The following is a 26,358-nucleotide window of genomic DNA, read 5'->3' as shown; positions in this document are numbered from 1 at the left end:
TGAGCTTTATAAGCTTACTTAAAAGTCATTTTTTATCTTGTATCTTTAATTTATTGTTATTTTTTTTAAAGTGTGCAGAGTTTAAAATTCTCTGTATAAAAAAAAAATGTCATTATATACTATATAATTAATGTGAGTAACGTCAAAATAAATCAATTCTAAAGCAAAAATTGCTATAATTAAGTAAGTGTATTCGTTTTATTTCGTTATTTATTAATTAAAGTCCCTTCAACATTATTGTACGCCAAATTCAAAATAACAAATGAAATATATCTACGAAAATAATCGACAGATGGCAGCACAATAAATATGGGTTTAAATTTTTAGATTTTAAAAATTTAAAATGTATATAAATATAAACATAAATATTTTTAGAATAACGTGTTTATTTCATATTTTTATTATCAAACACCAGTGAAATAATTATTATTTATAACAATTTGAATGAAAACAATTTTTAAAAAATCAGTGAAAAAAGAAGTACAATATACCACATTTACATATATTTATGTATATATAAATAGAAAGGATCACAGTTAAAAATCATAACTACATATTTTTTTTTAAAATAAAGTACAGGGTTTTGAATAGTCTAAAAAAAATTTCAGTTGTAGAATGTATAGAAGTACATATTTAAATATCATAAATTTATCACAGTTCAAGCACCGATAAATCACGTAGAAAGATAATTGAACATGTTATTACAGTAATATTTTATGAAACAACTAATCTATCTTTTCAACTCTCAATTAAATATTGGATAGTAGAAACATTATTAAACATCTAATATTATATATTATATACTTTTCCTCTAAGAAATTTGTACAATTATTTATTGAGAAATTTTTTTTTTCGAACGAACTAACAACTTTTTTTTTTTTTTTTATAACTTCAGAATCAGAAAACAAATCACGTGTTATATATATATATATATGTATTTAAATAACCGACCAATCATAAATTATGGCTCCAGAATAGCTTCCAATCCGTGCCACTTAGTGACTGGACTTCTTTGATTGGTGAGCATTTCCTGCCAATGTAGTAACTGTTCTCCTCTTGCGTACATGAATGGGCCTATGACCACGTGACCGAGGATCTCGTCTTTCACTAATGGACTCTGTCCTGCAACCACTACTACGAATTCGAAGCTGCAGGAATCGAAAAAACGTCCCGATACTGCGAAAGCGAAGGATTCGTCGAAGATGACATCACCCGCTGCTGGATTAAAATGCTGAAGAGACGTTCGTTTACTTTTCACTTGTTTCCTTCCGTGATATAACAAAACTCGAGTGTAAATACCTGTAAATTATAATCAAAGTTTAAATAGAAATTAAAGTAGATATTTAAAAAATAAAAAAACTTCTGGTTTTTATTCATATATTCCTTACAAATTTTCTGAAATCGTTACCGATCGACAGAAATTTTCGTGTTTTGAATTCATAAACTAAAAAGAATATTTAAGAATTTTAAATAGTTAATTTAAAATTCTTATTTAAAATATAAATAGCATTTCTGTTTTAATATATATATATATATAAATTTGAATTTCTAGTTAAATATGTCAACATCAAAAAATAAATAAACCTTCAAGTTTGATATATATATATTTTTTTTCCTTTTAAATTTTGAAAAATTGAAATTTTTAAACAAAGTTTTCATATTTATTTAAATATATTCAGTTTTATTTTCAATTTCAAATGATTTTAAAATTTGATTGGACGAGATTTAAATTCAAAGAAGATTCTGCGATACGATTGGTTAGTTTAAATTTGTGTCATTTAAGAAACCATAATACAATAATGAGAATTCTTTCAAACCTCTATCGCTTTTCCCATTCCATTAACCCTTTTTATTTTTCGTTTAATTAACTAAATTTTCTCGTTTCGGTAATTTTACACAAATAGGAATTTCTACATAAAAAGAAAATATTTGCTTGTGCTAAAAACAACTTTGAAGATTTGTGTGTATGAATGTGTTTTATTAATTTTAATATTTTTCTTGCCTGCTTCTCCGCTATCGATTCCTTGAATATTTCTCACTCTACATACGGTTGTTTTTATTCTACCATTTATTGGATTACACGATAAAGTTATTTGTATTTCTCCCCTGATTGTCGGTGTCTGAAAAAATAAATAAATTAAATAAATAATCAAAATAAAAACTGAACGAAAAGAAAATAAATTTTTGTATAAATAGTAATAATTAATTTTTTTTTCTGTATGAACCTGTAAAGCAGAACTCTCTAAATCCCTCCAAATTAGCATGTTGCTACTCAAATCAACTTTATCCAATGGAATCATCACGTGACCCAAAGTGTGTCGTACTTTCCTTTTATCTACGTCATAGATTGAAAAACGCAACGTTCGATTACATAAATCACTTTCTTCCACCTGAAACGTAAATTACATCACATATGCGGCTGTCAAGATTTTAAAAACGTTAATTAAAAATATAATATTAAATAATATTAATTATTTTCTCACCTTAAAGGTAAATTTTTCGTTAAATTTTGGACTTAAAGTTCTTTTTCGTACTTTCGATTGTAAATAATTTTCTTCGTCGGGTAATAAATAAATTCTCACATAAGGGTCGCGTGAAGTGTTATTCAAACCCCTACCTATAACACAGAGAGAAATTCATTTTCGTAAAGTGCTTCCATCTGTTGTAAGTATTGTTAAATAAATTCTAAGTAAAAATACCTGCTATAAAAATGTAAAGGGGGAAAAAATTAAATTATTAATTTATTTCATTAAAATTGAAATTAATTGAATTTTATAATAATAATAAAATGTTAAAATGTATGTAATTTTTTAAAATTTTAATTTATTTTCAATTTATAAAAATCTTAATTCTTAATTATTCAAGTTTAAACTTTTTGAGAGTTATTTGATTAAATTTTTAAAAAATTTCATGCAATATGTGAAGAAATACTTTATTTCTTCTATTTCATATATATATATATATATATATATATATATATTTTTTTTTATTTACAAAAATAAAAATTGTAAACAGAAGAAAATATTTAAAATGAATAATAATACTTATTAAAAGAATTCTAAAATTACTTTAATAGTTTTAATAAAACATTTTTATTTACAGAAATTCTGATATTAACACATTTGAATTTACAAACCTAATTGACACACATTTGTATCACGCGAGCAAATAACAGCTGTTAATATAAAACAAAACTTTGCAATATAAAAATAATAAATAAAACAGATTCTGTCTGATATTGAATAATCCTTGAGATCATATTCTGCACCAAATATTGCTTCTATAGGAGAATACATCCAATTTAACTTACCAGACAAATGTTTGGCTTTAACTAGATTTACATCTAACTCTTGAGCATCAGATCTATAATAGAGACTAAACCAAAGTCTGCCATTCATTCCAGTTGGTATAGTTGTATCTTCATCGTCAGATTCTCTGTTTTTAGAAGTTATTTTTAAAATACATTTTTATACAGAACGCTAATATAATTGATAAATGCCATCCTGACAGCATACCTGTACAAATCCGGCTGAACAGTTCCTAAAAATGTTGGCGGATAGGTCGTAGAATTGAACGAATGCCAACGAGTTAATGTAGGATGACAAGGCTGCACACACTCGGAATTCATTTTATAAGGTATGGCTGCCTCTGTAGAGAATGATCTAGCTAAAATCTGATAAGACAAGGATTGATCAGCATCATCACCTGATGAACTGTAAGCCGAAGATAATCTGTAGAAAAATAAGACGGAAAATATTAACCAAAAGTTTACAAAAAAACAAAAAAAAATTAACAATTTAGACTGTTTAATTTATTTAGAAAAGATTATATCAAATTAAACGTTTCTTATTTAATATTAAAATAGTGATGTGATGTATCCAGTTTCTTTTTATTTGCGTAGACGTGAACTCCATCATTCAAGGCTACTGGATCGTTCTTGTCCACCTACGCTTCTCTCTTGTCTAGGAAATGCCATAGTAACCGTTCTATAACATGCTCTTCTTGGTAAAATCATCTCTAGCTGAAAGATACTTTATTAAAGGTCAGCTATTTCGCCAACACAAGACATTAAATTAATTCCTACAGGTGGTAAAATCCTAGTTTAATACGTATAACATAGTCCATTCCTTTATCACTTTAAATGATTTCCTGCTGTTTAAAGCATGTTTCGTCTTAGAGATATTGATTTGTGTAGATTAAATTTAAACCATAAAATTAGAATATCTACAGCAGACGTTAGCAATTTGAAAACAATTATTAAGACGAAACAATCATATTTTATATTAAAAATAGCAATTTTATTCATATATTTTTAAATGATAATTTAAAAAATATATATATATATATATATTTCATTTGAGCTGAAAATTAAAATACCTTTTCTTTTTCAAATCTGCTTCCGTATCAGATTCATTAGACTGTGTTTTAAAAGTCCGTTTCCTCAAATATAAGATAAGAACTATTAAAAGGATGATCCCAATCGCTGCTGACAAACATCCTCCTATGATAATCCAGATATATTTTCCTAAAGTTAAACATAACCATTTTTAATGTGTTATAAAATACATAAAATTACATTAATGATATAGAAAATAAGAATCAAATATTAATCGGTTTGTGTCCTAGTTTTAAAATCAGATTTAAACATGTATACAGTTACGGAAAAAGCTTTTAAAATAATGTCAACAACAGATTTAAAATATTCTTTAAGAAAAAAAAAAAAAATAAGTATTAAGCTGGTGAATGACCTTTACACCTATATCAAACAGAAGAAAAGAACTACACTTATATGGCCTACTTTCTATGTTTACATGCAACTGCATAAAGAATGAATTCCAGCAAATCCGTAGGAAATAAGCAAATTTCTTTTTCTTTTTTTACTTATTACATCTATCGAAAACATCTTTTAAGGATTGAATTAGGACGTAATCAGTTTCTGATTTCTCTCTTGAATAATGTCCTACTTATTCCTTTTCTTCGTTTTTCAATTAACCACAAGACTCGAGGAATTTTTCCTCATGCAGAGAAATTATCTCGATATCTTGATCTCGAACAATAAATTAACGTTATTAATAGATTTAAGTTGTTAACTTTCAAAAATTAAAATTAACTAAATATTTTTAAAACGAGTCCTTTAATTAATGAAATTTTAAATTAAATATTCGAACTCCTTAAAAGTCATTAGACGAATCAATTAATTATAGATCTAACTTCAAAAGACACTTAAGTCGTTAAAATTAGATTTTATAATTCGTTAATTTAATTATTTTTTTGATTATTATTATTATTATTATTATTATATATTTTTAATTTATATGAAATAATTGGGCGAATGTGTTAAATCTAATTTTATATTTTTAATTTTTATTTATTTTTTAAAAATTTATTTCGTAGTAATTTCTTTCAATACAGATGGAATTTTTTCCCCCTCTAAACATTATTGAACAAAAATTCAAACAATTTAAACATTAATTAAAACGAACAGAAATTAAACAAAAATATTTTTGATTTTGCTCTAAAGAAAAAATTTAAAATATTATTTAAATTAATATTAATTTCATAATTAATTTTTAAATTTATTTTAAAGGTATTGTTGCGACAGAAATTCGTACGATGTCAGCGCATAATTACAGGCAGGAGGCGCCCCACGTTGAATGTGTGATCTCGTGTGATCTAACGTGGTCTCGTGTGATCTAACGTAATCTCTTGTGATCTAACGTATCTCGTTCTCTTCCCGCGTTCTGTAGGAACGAAATTTCTGTTACGTATCTTAAATAACGTAATTTACTATTTTATCTTTATCTAATTCGTAATAAAGCGTATTACAAAGCCTACTAGAGGCCTGAATAGTTCATTTAACAGATATCATTTTTAATTTTTTTTAAAGATATTTCGTGATTTATAAAATTTCTATAAAATGTAATTGTACATGCAGTGTACTATACATCAACAGGGGAAAAAAGAAATGTTTAAAGCATAAATCAATAATTATAAAAAATATATTTAACTATTTCTTTAATTACAGTAAAATCGGTTATATTTTACAGTTAAAAAGTTTATCTTTGAAAAAATAAGAAAAACAAAATTAATTTAAAACAAATTATTAACAGTTGAAGTGACGTGAAATTTCTTCATTAAATTAATGTTTTACCACTAAACTAATTTTTTAAACTAATTTTTCTATTTAATTTTTATTTTTTTAAAAAAGTTTTAAACAACGCATTTATAAAAATTATGGAAAATAGTTTTTTTTTAAAAAAAGATTTTTAAAGACACGCAATAAAAAAAATATCCGAATCGACATTTAAAAAAAGAACTCATCTTTAGTTATTAATGAGCTGACTCATAGCCTGAGTCATATAAATTTTCAGGTAAAAATCTAAAAATATATAAATCTATACTCTTGAATATTTTGTATTAAAAAATCGATAAAATATACACTTTAAACGTTAACCATATATTAAAGGTTATGCGGGACAATAAACTTGTTAAATATTATAATAATGTAATCATAATTATTTAGGATAAATAACAGAATAGATTGAGAAAATTATAAACGACCAGCCTTATGGTGAAAACATGTTTAAACCATTGAAAATTATCTGAGACGTATACACTTATATGTGGGAGGAAAACACATTAGATAGAGAGCGGAGGTGGTTACTTTGACGACAAAATCGAATTATTTGTTATGTGGGTGTTTGGATGCATTACACGAAATTTAAATTAAAAAGAGGAGCTAAATTTTTAATAATGTCAAGTTCAAGAAGTTAATTTAAGCGTAAACAATAATTATATAATTTTTATTTTTATTAATATTATTATTATTATTACATAATAAAATATATTAAGTCTTCAATTTTAAGCATACTTTCTATTAATTTCATCGGTTATAAATATATATTTTCAGATATTAAATTAAAAAATAATGAAGTTTAAAAATTTTCTTATTGAGATATATTTTAAATTATTTTTTTTTATAAATTAATGTTATAAATTTTCTGTAGCTTATATATGAAATTTTGATGTATGAAAAATTATCTTTTGTAAGATCTGTCAAATGCACTTGATTAGAAAAGTTTTTCATGTTAATTATTTTTTAGATTATTTTTTTTTTCCTCTTAAAATCGCTTTTTAAGGTTTTTTTCTATTTTTATTATTTACTTTATTTTCTTTAATATTTTTTAATTTCTTAAAATAAAGGTCAGACAACTGCTGGCATGAATCCAGAATTTTTAAAGTTTTATTCTATGTAAATAAATAAATAAATAAATATAGGCCTATATATATATTTGTAATTATTTTCTAATCTAATTTCTAATATTAAGTATTATAATATCATAACTGCAGAAGAAAATTAATGCAAAATTACATGCTAATTACATATATACATATATTTATAACATATATAGTGTATATTATGGTAACCAGACGTTCTCGATTTCCCGGTTCTGCTTTTGCCTGTTAATATTTGATTGCAGAATCAATCTTTGAATAAAAGAATTTTATTAAAACGTCAATATAATATCACCTATTTACAGGTCAGTGAACAAATAAGTTAAATAGAAAATTCAGCAACAGTTGCCTAACTTTCCCGGCCAAACTTTAAAATTGTGTATGGCGCCACTTGTTTTGACATTTTATTTTTAAAACTTTATAATATATTTTTTTAATTATCATAAAATGACAAAAAGCTTAATTTTTAAAGGTGGAGATAAATTAAAAAAAAAAAAAAAAAAACAAAATTGTAAATGTTAATAACAAGTCTGACCCCACTCACTTGAGATATGACCCCTCTATCTCCCCACCCCCTAGACTTTTAACCACCAAAATTTAATAGCATCAACCTCCTAATCACACAAAACTTTCCGGCCGAATTTCAGAAATTTTCGACAAAAGGCACAGGGGTTATCGAACTTCGAAGTAGATGAACAGAATCGTACGCCACAAACACACTAACATCCATATATACAGTAAAAAACCCGAATTTTTTTGCATTTCTCGACGTTTCAAGAGCCCGTGAGTCCAAAAAAATATCAAAAAAATCTTCGGAAGTCATTTTTTGACCGATCGCCATACTTTACCTCTGTTATATATAACAACTGATAAAGTAATAACCGAAGTTTTATCTGTTTTAGATGCCATTTCCTCTAATTCCGAAATATGTCCACGGTTGGATTGTAAATGGTAAGATCCTCATATGTATATGCAAGGGCGTCGCCAGAGGGGGACAGAGGGGCAGTTGCCCCTCCCTAGACATGCGAAAAAAATTATTTAAATGCTAAGTCATTTATTGCCCGATTTATAATTCCCGCGCGAAAAATTCAAGAAGATTATGTTTTAATTAAAATAATCTTCTTAAGCTTCTTAAAATTTATGAATCGTTTTTATTTTACCTACATACAATTCATATCCTTTATCAATTTATATCATCTTGCCTCCCTGGCCCATTGGCTGGCGGCGCCCTTGTGTATATGCTGTATTATTAAGTTATAAAATTTGATTTATAATCAATAATAACTAGGACTGTAGCTTTAATATCTTCACATTTATATTTATTAAAATTTTATCATTTATTTCATATTACAATTTCTTTCATATAAGTCTAATTTCAACATTTGTATCAATCTTACACGCCGTATAATTTTAATTTCAGCATTAAATTAAATTTATGTAAATATATTTTCATTATAAGAATGAAAACACAAATCAAAAGATCAAATTACAAGGCCTATCAAGCAGTAGATCAGATGCTGCAAGGATAATAATATCCTAATAGAAGTTTAGTGATTGAAGATCAATAAGAATCAAATGTCTTTAAACACTAAAGCTATTTAAGGCCAACTAAGTTTAACCTGAGTCTTTTTATAGAGAGATTTATTACAGAACAATCGATGAAAGCTAAATATAAGCTTTATATAAACTACAAAAGCTTAAAATATTGTCATCTTATTTGTATAATAAAACAAATGTTTACATGAATTGAAAAAGAAATTGCTTTATAATTATTTTATGTAATAAATTATTTATTTTTAAGTAGATAATACATAAAAATTCTATTTTACAACGAGAACATTATCTTCAAAATGTCTTGGTAAACTTCCAATTTTTTATTGATTAACCAGTTTAATCTATACAGAATGTTGAGTTCTTCTGTTTCAGAAATTTAAAAAGTCGATAAAATGAGCTTTTAAAAGATAAACAGATAGATTTCAGACTTCTATCGATATGTTTAATGGATGTCTCTAGTGCATTTATATCTAAAATTCAAATCTATGAAAGCATTTTGAAAATATAATATATTACACTAGTCTATTCTATTAAAGATATCCAAGTTTCTGTAAAGACATAAAGTAACTGCTGATAAAACAAATCTGGCAAAAATTTTGACACAATTCCAATGAGCACTTTCATAATTTCCATTATAATTTTTACAACTTCGACTCTCTTCCACAAGAAGGATTATTGAAAGATAGAATTTTTCAAATTGAAAATCGAATCATGACTTTCCAAATACGTTTTCACATCGTCAACTAATGTCTCCAAATTTGGTCTTCATTGTAAATTCTCCTTTTCTTCAAAACAATAAGGGAAACACACAACAATTGAGGGACTGAGTTTACCCCGACTGCAATTTCAATCCCAATCCTTACGCTCAGATAACGGTGTAGAAACATTGCACGCTTCTATTCTGATTGTAATTCGAATTTACTCATAATCGGGAGAGTTCATCCCAATTATGACTAAATACAATACAGTAAGGGACTATCAATAAATAGATAGATGGACTACTCCAATTATGATTGAAACTAGGGGTACATATACTTTTCGTTTCAGATGGATCGATCTGCAAGATCGGATCAGTCTTTGTCATGTGATACAGATCGCTTCTGTTACGTGTTTTAGTTGGCAGAAAGTATATTAAATAGGATCAAGTCGTATTTACTCTGAGAATAAAATTGCTCACAAAACAGCAAAATGGGAGAGTGCACGCCATGCAGTCGTGCCGTACAATCTTGCAAAATTGTCTCTTAATACTTATTTTTTCGTCTTAGTTTATCGGATATTTTAATCCAAAGAAAAACATCTAAAATGTAAAAAAATGTCTCCATGACAATTTAGACGACGGTCAAAAATTTTTTTTTGGACCATTTTTTTGGTAAAGATAAGCTTGGCGCTTGGAAGCAAAATGCAGAAGGCAATAATACAGGTAAAAATCTTGTGGGTACCACTTCCCCGTGAACTTTGACCTATCAGGATCAGGAAGTTTCACGAGTACCTCACTGATAGCGAAAAAAGGCTTACGTTTAAAATTTGAGCATTCTAGATCTAGTAGATTTTTCTCTACGAGCGAATGCAGTGACGGATGAAGGGGAAAAAAAGAAGAAAATGCAGTTTTTTGGCGATTTTTTCACTTTTCAATTGCTTATATTTCGGTAATCGCTTTATAGAAAATCTTGAAATTTTGCATACTACCTAAATAAACAATTTTCTTTCGAAGTAGTTGTTCGGAATTACTTCAGGTGTTTGGAGACGGAGAAATCGACCCCCGAAAATCGACAACTCTGATTTCTGTATATATAGTCATGTAATGACTTTTTTACTTGGCGGGGAGTCACTGCCGTGACTCCTGATAATGACATTTTTACTTACCATTTATAAGTTTTAAATACTTTTCATTTCGACAGTTAAACATTTTTTTGCTCTCAACTATAAGCTTAACTATAACCATGGAGGTCGCCATTTTTTAAATCTTATCCAACGATCCTACCCTCCCCTCGGATTAATTTGATCGCAATCTAGTTTATCCTAGACGGCGATATTTATTTATATTTATTTCAAAATAAATAATTGAGATAGAAAATCTTTTTGTTCCGAAAGGAGGAAAAATATACAAAAGAATTGCAAGTAGGTCAAAATATCCGGTTACAAAACTTTGTTTAAAATGTAAATATTTTGACTAAGATCAAATTTCTCATTTTAATGCAATTCAGATAATATTTAATTTTATTATTGAAAAACAAATTCCGTAAATCCAAATTTTTAATTACGAAGTTAGAGCTGGATTGGATTTATTTATAAGAAGTGTTGAACACAAGATCGTGTTAATAATAATCACATGGCTTTTTCCACCTTTATTTAGTTGATATTTATTTATACAAATAAATATATGAAAAAAATTGATGTTCATTCTTTACAACTCACAACACAGTAAGTGAAAGGAATAAAGAATTTAATTCAAAATTTTAAAACTGTGGTTCTAATATCCGAAACTGGTAACCTACGTTAAAACGGAATACTCATTTTAACACGAAGAAAGCTAGAGCATAACAGAAATACAGAATTCAATAATTTATATTACATCTTGTCTCATTAACTGCCATTGAACTGGGGCAGTTAAGACGTCAGCCTACAACTCTGGGGAATCAGGGATCGAATCTGGGCAGTCGAAAAACCCTCGGCGTGGTCTGTTCCAGAAATATATGAGCCCTCCTCACCTCCTTGTCTTCCTCCAGTTGTGAGCCTGGCTGAATCCATAATGGATATGAAAAAAGGCCTTCTTAGTGCCCACAGAGGAAAGAATTTAAATAAACGCTGTCTCATTAGTCATTTCCAGAAAGAGAATATTTAAAAAATTATATATATAAAAAAAAGGCAAAAGAAAGTATAAATGAAGATAATCTTTTCCAATTTAAACTAACTCCTAGTTATAAATTTGGTATATTTATTTTTATTTTTGCATAGAAGTATAGCCTACTTTTTCTGTTGAGAACCAACAGGGAATATTTCTAATCAAAATATTTGCTGTAATTTAAAAAGAAAATAAAAACATTTTCAACAAATAGATCACCAATGGGATTAGTTTTTTCCTTAGTGAATATTAAAGAAACATAACTATCAAGACGGATTTCAAATTAAAGTTTTTATGTAACAATTAATCAGAATTACAGTATATAACTTCATGAAATTATAAAATTTGAAATTTTATTAAATAACCTTCTGTAAATAAACTGTTATATAAAAAAAACGTGAAAGTATATTTATCTTCTAAATATATATTAACTATAATATATTTTTCTCTTATATTTTCCTTAATTAATATACAAAACAGAGAAAGAAAAATAGCAAAAATTAAATTTTAAAGCTTTTATTTTATATTTCATCATGTTATAAATATTAGAACAATGTCAAATTTATTTATTACAATAATAGCACATTATAAGGCTTAATCGAATTATTTCAGTAAGTTAAATGCATTTTCTTGTTAGATATAATAACAAATCTTCATATTGACATTATAAAAATGTATAATATAAAAATTAAAATCGAGAATAATAATAACAACAAATATTGTTTAATTCATAAGAAATGTATAATTTAATTTTATTATTTTCAAATATTTGTTTAGCATTGAAAATAAAATTCAATTTTCAACGTTTTATATTTTAAGGATATAAATAACACACAAAATAATTTTATTCTAAACAATTATTACAGTTTTTAGTTTTATAAAAAATAACTATATAATAGCTATTTTTAGATATGTAAATATCACGCAATGTTTAAATACAATATTATTACAAAACTTATTTACTTTTATGTATTTTACCGGTTTCTAAAATGAATTAATACAGTTTAGAAATATTTTTTTTCTTAAAATTACCATTGGCATCTTCTTTCAATGCAGCGCAAAAATTCTGTTAACATTAAAAATAAATAACGAAACGAGCTATAATTCAATATCGGTTCTGAATATCAAATACAGTAAGCCCCCGCTAACTGGAACAAAAAGTTTTTCCAAAACAGTAATTTAACATATACAAATATAGAATTACTAGGAATTACAGGAACTTAGATGTAGAAAAACAGGTCAAGGTATACCTAGGTAACAATGGTGGCGCTATGGCCGCGCTTCCGACTGTTCGTGCTCCCGACTGACCTCCCGGAGGGGAGCCGCCGGCAGGCCGCCGTGTGCTAAACGTCACTAGTTATTGATTCACGGTAGTTATTGAACAAAAGAAAAAAAAGGAAACGTCTACTAAAAATGTAGTTAATCTAATCTAACCTAGCCTAACAGAAGCGCCGCCATTGGGGTTCCTAGGTACACTTTAACCAAAAACACATAGATATACCATGTCTAATTACCAAGAACAAAACAGTCTTCACCCTTCAGAAACAATTTTTTATTAGAGGCTATACGCCTCTGTAAAATTATGTAAAATAATAATTTAAAATTTCTTAATAATAGAAAAATTATAATTTATTAACGGATGTTTTCGATATCCCGTCATCGAGACACAGTGCCTGTAGTTGATAAGTTACTAGTCTACATTGCTGCGTGTACTCTACTGTCATGAAATTTTCTGAGTTCATTTCCTGTAATAATAAATTCAGTAGTCTAATCTAATAAAGCTCACTAAAACTTCTGTATGGTAATAGATTACTGTACTGTATTTCTACCTTCTAGTTTTCAGCGTTGTCGGTGAAAACACCCAGCTAACTTCGTAAGTTTTCTTAAATAGGACAACCTTCAACTTTATTAGTCCGAATTAGAAGGGATATATTCAAATTTCAAATAAATATATTTAAATATGGTATATCGAAACCTCTTGTCTCATTTAATTATTAGCTTCGTATTTCAATATATTCTTGTGATTTTTTAACAAGAGGTATTGAAGTACAGTTTTAATTGAAAATATGACGAAAGTATTATGTTCTTACGTTGTGTGGTACAAGAAAATCGTTTGATTTTTTATAAAATTCACTCGTTTGTCACTTCTCATTTTTTCTTATTGGTTTATCTAATTTTTTTATTCGTTTCATTTGTTTAAATCATTCATCTCATTGTTAACAGGCCTACCTAGCATATACAGTAATTCTTTAAAAAATAAATAAAAGTAGAACTAACAAATATTATAAATGATAGGCTTTGAATACTGAAATATTATCTGTAACTTAATATTTAAAATAAATTCACTTATAGTGTAATAATATTTATAAAATTATATTTAAAAAGTTTAAGGAACAGTTTAGAGACGTATTAGAAAAATAAGCTAAATAAATATTTCCATAGAAATCATAGAATTGATTTTTAAATATTAAGTTAAAGACGGTATTTCAGTGTCGAGAGCCTGTCATTTATAATATTTATTAGTTCCATTTTAATTTAATTTTAAGGAATTATATGATCGGTCTACTAGTAATGAGCTGTAGAATGATTTAAACAAATGAAATGAACAAATGGATAAACCAATAAGAAAAAAGTTAGAAGTGACAAACGAGTGTAACAAGCAGAGAATGAAAAGAAGTCTGAATAAAAATAGATTACTATCTAAGCGAAGATAGATGGTCAATGAGAAAGATGGAAGAGAAGTTTCAGATCAGTATGAGAAACAAGAAATAAACATAAATGGTTATGTGATAACGTAAATAAAATTCTAGATAAATCTAGAGAAAATATTGAAGTCGTTGAAAAGAATACTAGATGAGGATTAAATTTAAACATTCAATATGAATACAGTTTGAAAGTATTAATATTTATATCCTGTTTAAAAAGGACGTTCTTTCACTAGTATTAACTTCATCCATAGATATTGATAGAATTCTGTTAAACAGGAAATTTCAGTGAAATGTTCTCTCTATAGCCTACTAATATCCTGTAACCCATCCTGGCGATGAGAAGTCAATAAGCAATTTCCATACTTTATATAAATCAGATTGTAAAAAAAAATGCAACTTATTTAAATAAAATATTATAGAAGTTCGTTACAAGGATACAAATCGTTATATATATTCAATTTAATTTAAAGTTTTAATGGGATAGTCACAAATTATAGGCTTTGCTAGACAGTATCACAAACACAGGAAACAATTATAAATTTAAAGGATTTAGCTACATTATTTGAAATTGAATATAAAGGAATACTTACAATGTAATATATAATTGTATAGTATAAATTATAACGGATATAACTTAATTGTATATTAGGATATATTGTATTCGTCTTCGCTATTTGTTGTAACAGAAGTTTAGGAAACAATTTTTCAGAAGGACGAATTTTTAATTAAATTAATTAGAAATGTATTTAATTATTGCATAACTAAAACATATCATTTATAAATGGAGAAAACTGTAAGATTTTTATTGTTTTAGACAATATCCTACATTCGAATGATTATTTTTTTTCATTTCATGATTTCGCAAAATGAGATTTATATGTCAAACAGCTTTTATTTTTCGAAATAGCTAAATCCCGATAATACGTTTTCAATAACCGCATGACGTATTATATCTAAACGCATAATATATAGGTCGACACACTTAATGTAAACATTAACAAGTAAAATAACTGTAAAGAATATAAAGTCAAATGAAAATTTTCCGATGTAATAAATTATAAATTCGACTTTACGTCGAATTAAATATTAAAGGTGGATCGTTGAAAACGTGTTATTGATGCCAATGGTGAAAAAGAACAGAAAGAGCCATACGAAATCTGCCAATTTAGGAATTCCGTAAGGTCGGCCCTAATATCTGCCATAATTTTATGCATTTCAGTGTTATAGATCTTGATTGACATGAAAAATCAGATTGCTATCATCAGATTCCGTTCAATAGGAAGAAGTAAATATGTTTATGTTTACTTATTTTAGAAATTCAGTCAATATTATGATATATTTCAAGTTCAATTTAATTAGATCTCAAAGGATTATTATTTTTTAAAGTTTTTACTAATTTTGGATTAATGTTACCTACGGTTCCAAAATGGCGGCTCGTCTCTGATTCAAGGGAACAGAAGAAAGAAAACAGTGGGGACGCACGTTCTAACCTAACCTAACCTATTCTAATAACTTTGTTGGTAATAATTATGGTAATTTATTAGAATAGGTTAGGTTAGGTTAGGTTAGAACATGCGTCCCCGCTGTTTTCTTTCTTCTGTTCCCTTGAATCAGAGACGAGCCGCCATTCTGGAACCGTAGGTAACATTAACCTAATTTTGTTATCCCGACCCGTAGATAGAGGGGAATCATAAGTGGCTCAGCCACCTATAGAAAATTTTGAGCCATTCTTGTACATGGTTCCAAATGACGAAATTCTCATAGATTATTTTATATTTTTTTAGATAAATATATAATTTTTAACATTTAAATTTCGAGTATTTTTGTACCATTTTGTATAGCACGTGTATTATTTAATAGTATTATATTATATTTCAAAAATTATCCGGGGACGAGTGATCAAATTCTTGTCCCATGGGATACTCGTTAATCTCCATATTCCTGTAAAACCGTCCACAATTTTCTAGAACCACCCCTAATATAATGTACTGTACAAAGTTGGTCTAGCTACGCCTTCGCTCTCATCCCAAAATCATTAAACTCTGTTAAAAATTTAAGTGATCAGCATTGAATAATTCATGCTTTGTTGATTCTTGGATGATAACGTCAATTAAATCTAATGAAACACTAAATAAGTTTTTTCAGAGTTCTTCATTTAATCTGGTTGCCAAGAAACAGAATTTGCTGTTGCTTGGCAATCAATAGAAGTTAATGTAAACAAACCATTAAAAAAATATAAAAAACTCAAAAGATTTCTGACATAGGTATTAAAATCTGTTAAGAGAATTCCAATTTTGAAATTTTCTGAAGTGTAATTAAAATATAAATAACGATGATAGAATAAACAAAATTTATACAAGAAATTAAACATCTCAAGTTACAGCACTGATTAAAAAATAAATTGAGGCGCATTTCTAGGAGATTTATGGTTTTCCATTTCCAGAATTTCCAGAAAAAATAGCTAAAATAAAAATTTGATAATACAAGAATAATAAGAAAAAAATTAAAGGTGATAAATTGCTGTTAAATAAGATTATTTTATATTTTGTATCTGCATGCAATTATTGTTATAAGATGATATAGCATGTTGCTTCTAATTGCTAATGAACTTTTAATCATGACGGATGATAAGAATCGAATCTGGTGATAGAAGGTTTCATAAATGATTTTCACAAGTGATCAACCAGTGTTGTACTTTCTTGTACAACTCTACAACCAACTTTCTAGTGAAAAAGAAGGACATTACATAGACTTTGTACAATGGAAGACATTAACAACAACTTAGTTTTTTAAATAAATATTTGTTGATTAACTGTAAATTATAAAACTTCAAATAGACAATAAATCGGGGTGTAAACTCAATATCAGTATTGTTATCAACTGTTGCACAATGCCGTCCTAATTGAATCCCTAAATTTTATTTTCCTGTCCAACTCATTAATAGTAATATATTTTTTCTTTCTGTAGCGTGAGTGATAAAGAGAAAACTATTACTTTAGAATAAAAAAATAAGGCATTGGAACGTCGTCTGCCGATAATATTTTAGAAATAATAAAGTAAAATTAAACAAAAACAATTAAAATGGTACTCAAAAAGACATAATTGATAAAAAGACGACAGAAAAATAATACAGTTCAATGGAGAACTGTCTCCGAAATAGAAGTCGATTGGCAAGTCTGTTTAGACCTAAAGTGTTATATAGGTGTATAGAATCATAGAAGATACTAGGATTTATCTTAGGGAATTAATGACTGACTTATTCCGTAAAGTATTTCTTGTTTTTCATTTCTTCTAAGACATTTATACAATTTATTCTTAAGTTTTGAAAAGAGTCATGTTCACTGAGAAAATTGAAAAATGAAGCAATGTATTATTCACGGATCAGTTGTAAACATCCTACAATAAGTGATTGTGTCATATGACACCATCACTTATTGTAGAATCTATTCGCGACTTGAAAAATTGTGAATACATAAAAATGACTCTTACTGGTTTATTATATATATATATACATATATACTTGAACATATATATATATATATATATATATATATATATATTGTACATATATTGTGTGTACATATATACTGTGTACATATATATATATGTACACAGACTTACAGTCAACAATTTGAAAAATAATTGTTTTCATAATAGTGATGTCTATAGACTCTTAAGTATATTCGTTACAACATATTTTTAATATATCAATATTTAAGATGTGGTTTGAAATCCAGTTTTAACTCACCGGTTCAACAAACGAAACCAAAAAAATATGGCTACATATTACTAAAAATTTTGTCATTAATATTCTTAACAGCTCTTATATTCAAGATATGAAAAGTAGATACTAATAAAAATAGTAGATGTTCTACCTATTGTTATATAAATGTGAAAAAATAATTTTATAACAAAATAATATGTAACTTATAACATTTACTATTAGATTTTCATATTCCACATATGAAGAAAGAATATTTTTATTTTCCTTTAATTTCTCTAAATTAAACAATTCCCCAAAATCATTTTACATTAATAAACTTCAAGTATTATCCTAAAATCAAGTTATTTAAACTTACTATTTTCTTTAAGCTATATCATATTCGAAGGGCTAAAGTATAACTTTTAATCGAAAAAAGAATCGTAATTATTTGAATCTTAAATAATGATGATATTTATTTTAAATAAAATAAAAAAAAAATAAATTTCAGGTTCTATTTATTGTCTCCTTGATTAGAAAATCAGTTTTTTCATGGTTACAATTCGAATATGTTACAATACGCAAACAAAATCTGAAATTTATATTATTATTTTCCATTGAAATTAGACTTAATTATGATTATAAATAATATGAAACTTTAATACTTTTTTTTTTCATTGTTAACGCTATTGTCTTTGCAGGCACTAAGAGGGACTTTTTTTCATATCTATTGTGGGTTCGTCCAGTTCGTCCAGCCAGATTGGATCCTTTCACAACCCGAAATATTCGGGACAGACCACTTATGGGGAGTTGCTGTCCGGTATTCGAATCCGGCTCCTCAAGAAAAGTGGATTGACGCCTTAACCGCTTCCACCACTTCGTCAACTTTAATAATTTTTATAATAGTTTATACAAAATAATAACCTGTTAATTGGTTGTTTATTTTTATGATCTGTAATGTAATTTAACATTAATCGATTCTTACAATTGTATATTGAGTAATTAGTAAATATATACCGGCAAACTATATTACAGCATTACGCGACTAATATATCTAATATTTACTTAAATATTTCCGTTACATTCTCACTGATTCGTATCATTTTCAGTACAGTATATATACTGTAATATATATATATATGCAAAATATTATGTTTCATATTTTAAATTGTAGTTTATATATAGCAAAATTAGGATAAATTATAAATTTTCATAGGTTCTTCTTCGTATCTATTAGAACGATTACGCTAATTATGTGATATTAATTTAGATTTTTATTAAATAAAACAAACATATGATTATTCAATTCATTAAATAAGATTTGTAACTTACTCAATGAATTAAATTATTACAGTTTATATTTGAATAATCTTCATGTAATTTAGTAATCTAGAACATTAAAAATATTAATTTCTCTATAATTATCTGATACTATTTTATAATTTATTTTTAAAAGTTGATCCAAACCATTTAATTACTCTTTTGCATTGAAGAATACTCTTTCCAACAGCAGAACGATTATGAAAAGTTATATTTCCTTAAAATCGTAGAACCGTTCCGATACAATGAACTTAAATTATATATATATATATAGCGTATTAGAAATATCATTCATAACTTGTATTTAATAAAATCAAGATCAGAAGAATTACGTTTTTCAATATCGAATTTTCACAATACGGAATTTTATTTTATAAAGTAATTATATTATAATAATTAAACGATAATATATTAAACTTTCTATGTTTTTATTTTTTGAACTTGAGCCATAGAAAAAAATAAATATTCATAATAATGGTTGACATTGAGCATTTGTATGAGTAATGATGAATCAATATCATCAAAGTTGGCGTGTTTAGGTCAGTCAGTCTAGCCACTTGATACAGATTTAGCATGTTTAAATCATGTTTGATCTATAATTATGTAATAGTATCTTCATTTTTGAATCAGAGAATTTAAGAACTAGTTACATAATAATGAAAATCATCAGAAATTTATATTTTTCTTAATATAAAGTATAATTATATACGATTTAAAATGATTATAAATAAATTAATTAAAAGTATAAGTGTATATTTATATAATACATTATTTAAAATTGAATCCATAGATAAATATTAAACGAAGACAATGAAAATGTCTAACTTGCCTTCTTTCTAATATCGATTTTGAGATTTAATTGTATAATATAGTCATTAAATATAACTAAAATTAGAGAATAAGCTTAATTATATTCTCTCGAGATATAAAAAGTGATAATGATAATTATACAAATTTTAAATGGCTTAATCTTTTACATAACGTGAATTTAACATTTAAAGTTAATAATTATAAAGTATGTTGAGGTTAAAGACGATATTTTTACAAATTAATGGAGCATATAATGAATAATCATGGTTAATTTTTGTTCATTTTTAGCAATAACTTATTTTGATAAATGAAAACATTCGTTTGCATCATTATGTTTTTCATTATCAGTAACTCCTGATGTTGATAATGGATATTTTTATGATGAGAGGAAACATTTATACTTGTTTCTCGTTAAATGTAATACAAATTATCATTTGATTAGAAAGTTTTAAACGAAAATATAGCAGCAATTATCGTGGCAAGTAAGCAAATATATGTTCAAAACTTAGTAAGTTTTCAAATAAAAGAATTCATAAAACGTCTGATAAATCAGATAATTTATTAAATAAATCATAGAAATATAACATATTAAAGTTTATAATAAATTTGAATTATATCCTCCAGCTAAATCTTAATTGTTTCCGCTTAATGTCAGACATGTTTATTTTGTCACAACATTGAAAATTCGTTATTGACAACTTGACAAAATTCTAACACAAATGTAAAGTTAAAGTATTAAAATTTTATAAATATTTTTTTACTGGTATAACTACTCTATTTACTTTCTTTAATATCAACTTAATAATAAACTTTATAAGTAAATATAATAAAAAATTAATAAAAATATCAACATTTAAAGATAAAGTTCATAAAATACGAAAAAAAAAATTGTTTGTTTATCTCCATTGTAAGATAAAAAAATGACATAAAATTTTTTAAAAAAATTATCACGAAAAAGAGTCGACTCAGATAAAATTTAAGTACATTATAAAATATTTTTATTTAATTTTTTAAACAGGATATTGGGAGGAATAAAAAAAATGTCTTTTAAATAATTAATTCAACATTATAAATGTTCGGTATTTAAATGTAGAACTATTTAATAATATAACAATTCATAAAATGAAAATTTTATTAACTTGATAATGATAAAATATTTAAAAATCAACTTCAAACTTTTCTGTCTTCTTATCATTGTGAAACTTTGGGCAAATGTCCAACAATGTTCTAATTTATTGCTATCTGGAAAATTACAACATCCAATGAATTTTTTTTTTTTTTCTATATTTAATGTCTGGAATTTTATAATAAATTCTATTAAAGTTTCGAATGAATTTATAAATTACATTTTTCTTTTTGTATTAATATAAAAATTCTGCTGATAATCCATTCTGTATTTATGGAATAAATCTGTTCAGAAACGTTTAAATGTTTCAAATTCACTCTTCTCCACTAAAGAAAATGTATAAATAAATATTGAATTTTATTATCAAGAAAAATGCTCTTTGCTCCTTTCTTTGGAAGTTCTGAGCTACGATAAACTTTAAAATAACAAAATTTATGTTAAGAAATGTATTAAAATTGTAGTTACTAAAAATATCTATTATTACTTTTACAAAAGTTCTAACTTTTTAAAATATTAGAAAATAATTTTTAAAGACACAAAAATAAAAATTTTATTTCATTATTTATTAAATATTTAGAAAATAACCTTCTAATATTTAAGAAAAAAATTTTTTCTATAGGCCTAATTTTTTATTTTTATATTATTTATAGACTTAACTAAATAAAATCATAATTACACATTTATAGGAAAAATATTTAAAAAATAAATTAAATGTAAATTTTTAATTTGTAAGACACTAAATATTAATTAATAAAATTTTCTTTTGTGAATAAAAAAAAAATGTATTTTTCAGTACAGAAAATATCTTTATTACTCAAAAATATTTTAATTAATTTTATGATCGAATAAATAATACTTTCGCTATTATTTTATTTTTTTTTTTGAAATTAAAATTATTATTCATTAAATAACGCTTTATGTATAAATACAAACTAATTTTCGTTAACAAGAAAAATATCTACAGACTCAAAAATTATTTTAAAGCTTCAAAATAAATATAATACTTTGTTCTTGTTATTAACATTATTCCCTTCGATATTGAGACGTAAAAAAAACAATTGCATTGTTTAACAAATTAAATGGTACTTGGCACATGAATCAGTCGACTTAACTCTTCGTGAAACATTTTAAGAATTACAATTAGTAAGATAATTATAGAAAATGTATAATTAAGTTTATCTGAGAACAACCGCTTAACTTCATAAATCAATAATTTTGATTAAAGCAGTTTAATCTGTCAAGATGCTTTTGTTTACGTCGAAGAAATTTAATTAAGAAAAAGAAAATAGAATACGAAAAAAAAAGACAAAAATACATTAAAAAGATGTCCAACTGTCTGCTATTTGACCCTTTTTTCCATTCATAAAGTACATTGGTATTTTTGCTTTTATCTTTATTCTTTTTTGAAGGAAGACATTTTGATGGTTCTGGCGTCTGCTTGCCGCGAAAAATGAGGCGCCATTGATAACGACTACGCACGCGTCATCGTACATTATGTATCTTCTCAGACTTCTCAGCTATTTTCCCCCTCGTAACTTCATTCAAAAAAAAAGTTATAAATAAACTTCTCTATTCTGCATAATGATAAACGAAACATAATAAAATTTTATTTAGAAACATTAGAATATTCCTACTATTTATTATCCGGATTTTACATTTCATGCTTCATGACAAACATACTAATGTTATAAAACTTTGTGTAAATAAACAGCACATTTTATATTAAAATTTGATTTAAATGGTTGCATGTAATATTTTAAAAATAAATTTTATATTTTAATTTAGAAATATAAACATTTACAATACTATCGATCAGAATACAATAAAAATAAATTATATTAGAACAAACAGCTACAAAAGTAATATATTATAAACAGAATTTTCAATATAAAACATACTTTTAAAATATTCATTAATTTTATACATCCATAATTTTTGTAAAATTACATCCATTGTATAAAAGTATAAAATTATAAAATGGATACAAAACATAATTAAAACAATGTAAAATAAATCATATATAAGCTGAACGCATTTATAGTATTGTAGAATTATATGATGCATTTAATCGATACATATTACTCATTTCCTAGAAGTTTTCCCTAGACAATATGTTTGGTTTCGATTTAATTTGCAATTTATAGCACTACCACCTCTTACTGTGGGTCAAGATCATAGTCTAAAACCCTTCGAGACCATCACAAATATCAGAGGTTATAAAGGGTAAAGAGAATAAAGCAATTAAATAATTATTCTCTTAGAATCTTGTCAACACATCAGTAAAAATAGAAAGACAAGTAAAAGCTTAGAAGATCATAAGATAAATTAACAATTCTAACATAAATTTCAGAAATTATTTATTATACTTTTCTTTAACGGATTTTTCTTTTTTTTATGTTACTTCTCATTCGATAAACATCTAAACAGATGTTTCCAAACAGCCTGAATCACAGTAAATTATGATCCGTGTACAGTACATTAATGTTTTTCCAAAAAAAAGAAAACCTACACGAAAATATTTAACAAGTTTTCTGCCTAAACTTGAATGACTCAACTTCAAGTAATTGCTCAAAAAGTATCGATTCGCGTTTGTTAATTCCAAGAAGTCGTAGGAATTCAGCAATAAACCTTAAAAATGAATAAGGTTTTTCTCAATAAGGTTTTACAATCCAATTATTCACTTATTGTACCAATATATCGTAACTATTGTGTAACGTGACACGTGTTTATATATATACACACACACATAGAATTAAATGTTTTACCAGCTGTTTTTCTCATTTCTACTAACCTATTCTTTCTATATGTATTTTAAATGTTCCATATATAAACTTAATTTTGAAAATATTTCACACACATAGCTTAGAAATAAAAGAAAAAAAAATTATTATTATAAAAAAATTTTTTTTTCTGTATGGAATCACATGGCATTCTTCCAACACACTGCAGCTGTATTTTACATTTTCTCTTAAGTTTAAAACTATTGTTTAGTATTAAATATTCATATATTTACTCAATAAATATACTTTATATTTAAAAAAATATGTATATATTTAATAGAAAAATTTTAAAAAAATAAATGTTATTTAAAATTTCTGTATATTAATGATAATTGAATAAATTACAAGCAGATAAATGAATATTTTAATGAATTTAAACACTCACCGTCAACTTTTTGAGAGTTATTCAGATGTGATTTCTCACTAAATGTTTTGTAAACAGCCATTTTTAGACTATTTAAAGTATTTTTCTGACAGAATTATTTGATCATTCTTAGAGAAATATTAGCGTTGAACTTATTATCATCTTCTAATTTCATTTTGATGTCACGAGTAAACTCATCAGTTGTTTTTGAAAACTTCGCTTCCTCTTCATCTAAGCAAATCGATCTTCGAAATACATTCACTTTGTTACTCTGCGCGTGCGCCTAACATATCGAGTCGCATTGCATGACGCTCGTGATTTGAATGAATGGCGCGTGCTCAGAACGTTACTACGTCCACGTGCTTCTTTTTTAATTTCAATAAAAGGTCTGAATGATGTCAAATTTTACTATAAAAATAAAAAGAAAAAAATACGTTAATTATAATTATAAATAATTAGAATTTTATGACATATTATAAATTTAAAATATATTATCATATTACATAAAGATACATTAAATCAATTATTCTGCTGTAATGAATTGATTATAATATACTATGTTATACAATATACAGTATAAAGATATTATAAATATTAAAAAGAAATAATACTTCAAAAATAGAATTACTATATTTTAAATGAATTAATTATTGTAAATTCTGCATTTTATTTAATTATTTAATACTTAAACTTGTCGTTACTGTAAGTAGTTAAATATATCTAAAGAAATAAAGTAAAATAAGAAAATAAAACTTATATAATACTTAAAAATATACTTTGTACATAAACTATAAAAGTAAACCGAATGAATAAATGATAAGAAAGTAATTTTTGGAAAATATTGGAGTTTTTGCTTCTGTTATATAAATATATACTTTAAATTTAATAGGAAATAAGCATATATGCTGTTTTATAACGTTGATTTTAAATATTCTGTATATGTGGAAAAAGTAACCGAAGGAATTTATTATAATACCAATAAATAATTCATTTTTATGAAAAAATTCTATTAATAATTAATTTTTATTACAACAGTGATCATAATTAATTTTTAAAAATTTATTTAAATTAATAGATTAATAGTTCTATAATTTAATTAAATTTATCAACATTTTTAAATTATTCATACAAAAATTATTATTATTATTAAAAATATAATAAACTTCTTATATAAATTTAATATTTAATGTATTCATTAAAAAATTTTAAACGCGGTTAAAAGATAAATTCTTTTATTAGCAATGAAAAACAATTTATCTTTGCATTTCATAGAAGTTTTTTTTTTGTCCTCTTAACAAATATACTTAGCAGGAAAGAGGCATTTGCAGGATCTTTTGTCGACTGAATAATGTCTTAATTAAAATGCCTGTAAAAGTATCTTTCCTGCTTTACAAATCTGTCGTGAGACGAAAGCAATACTAAATATTAAATTTTAATATTTATTATTGATTTGTAATTATTAATTAATTAATTAATTATATTTATATTTTTTTTCTTATAAAATTTTTAAAATATATAATTATTAAATAAATTTTATATATTAATGGATTTATTGATCTAACAATTATCCATACGTATTAATTAACAAATAAAATATTTAAAATGAGCTAAAAATATTAAAATGAAAAATAAAATTTGTTATTACATAAAGCTCCATCTTTTGGTTTATACCAGAATTAAATTTTATATTTAAGTTACCATAGATCAATAATTAAAAACAGTTTTTATAATATTCTTTTTCGAGATAAGACATTATAATTAAAGAACATAAAACTATATTTTAAAATTTACTAAGTAATATTATAAAATTTTAAAAAATAAATAAATTTTTATTTCTTTTCAACTGATGTTTATTTATTATTTATTTTTAAATTATAATAAAATTAAAATTTAAATTTAAATTATAGGCCTATATTAT

General features: G+C 25.3%; 1 protein-coding gene across 1 annotated transcript; it reads right to left on the bottom strand.

The window, feature by feature from the left end:
* Positions 1-366: 366 nt before the first annotated feature.
* Positions 367-24,717, bottom strand: LOC136988661 (synaptotagmin-15-like). The gene is made up of 8 exons (XM_067286580.1): positions 24,462-24,717; positions 4,378-4,525; positions 3,516-3,731; positions 3,311-3,435; positions 2,484-2,617; positions 2,226-2,390; positions 2,003-2,120; positions 367-1,299 (listed from the first exon to the last, which is right to left on the bottom strand). Exons 1-8 carry the CDS (start codon positions 24,520-24,522, stop codon positions 962-964), a joined length of 1,305 nt encoding a protein of 434 aa, XP_067142681.1. The 5' UTR covers positions 24,523-24,717; the 3' UTR covers positions 367-961.
* Positions 24,718-26,358: the final 1,641 nt, after the last annotated feature.

This window comes from Centruroides vittatus, unplaced genomic scaffold (assembly GCF_030686945.1).
Source record: "Centruroides vittatus isolate TY-2023 unplaced genomic scaffold, ASM3068694v2 scaffold_373, whole genome shotgun sequence".
Lineage (NCBI taxonomy): Eukaryota > Metazoa > Arthropoda > Arachnida > Scorpiones > Buthidae > Centruroides > Centruroides vittatus.
Note: the sequence above shows the minus strand (reverse complement) of the source record. Positions and strands in the feature narration are given on the sequence as shown.

Excerpts from the sequence above, each read along its gene's own strand:
- LOC136988661 (XM_067286580.1), bottom strand. The coding sequence starts at position 24,522 with ATGGCTGTTTACAAAACATTTAGTGAGAAATCACATCTGAATAACTCT. Across the intron at positions 3,732-4,377 it reads GCAGATTTGAAAAAGAAAAG|ATTATCTTCGGCTTACAGTT; the intron begins GTATTTTAATTT and ends ATTTTTCTACAG. Across the intron at positions 2,121-2,225 it reads TAGAGAGTTCTGCTTTACAG|ACACCGACAATCAGGGGAGA; the intron begins GTTCATACAGAA and ends TTATTTTTTCAG.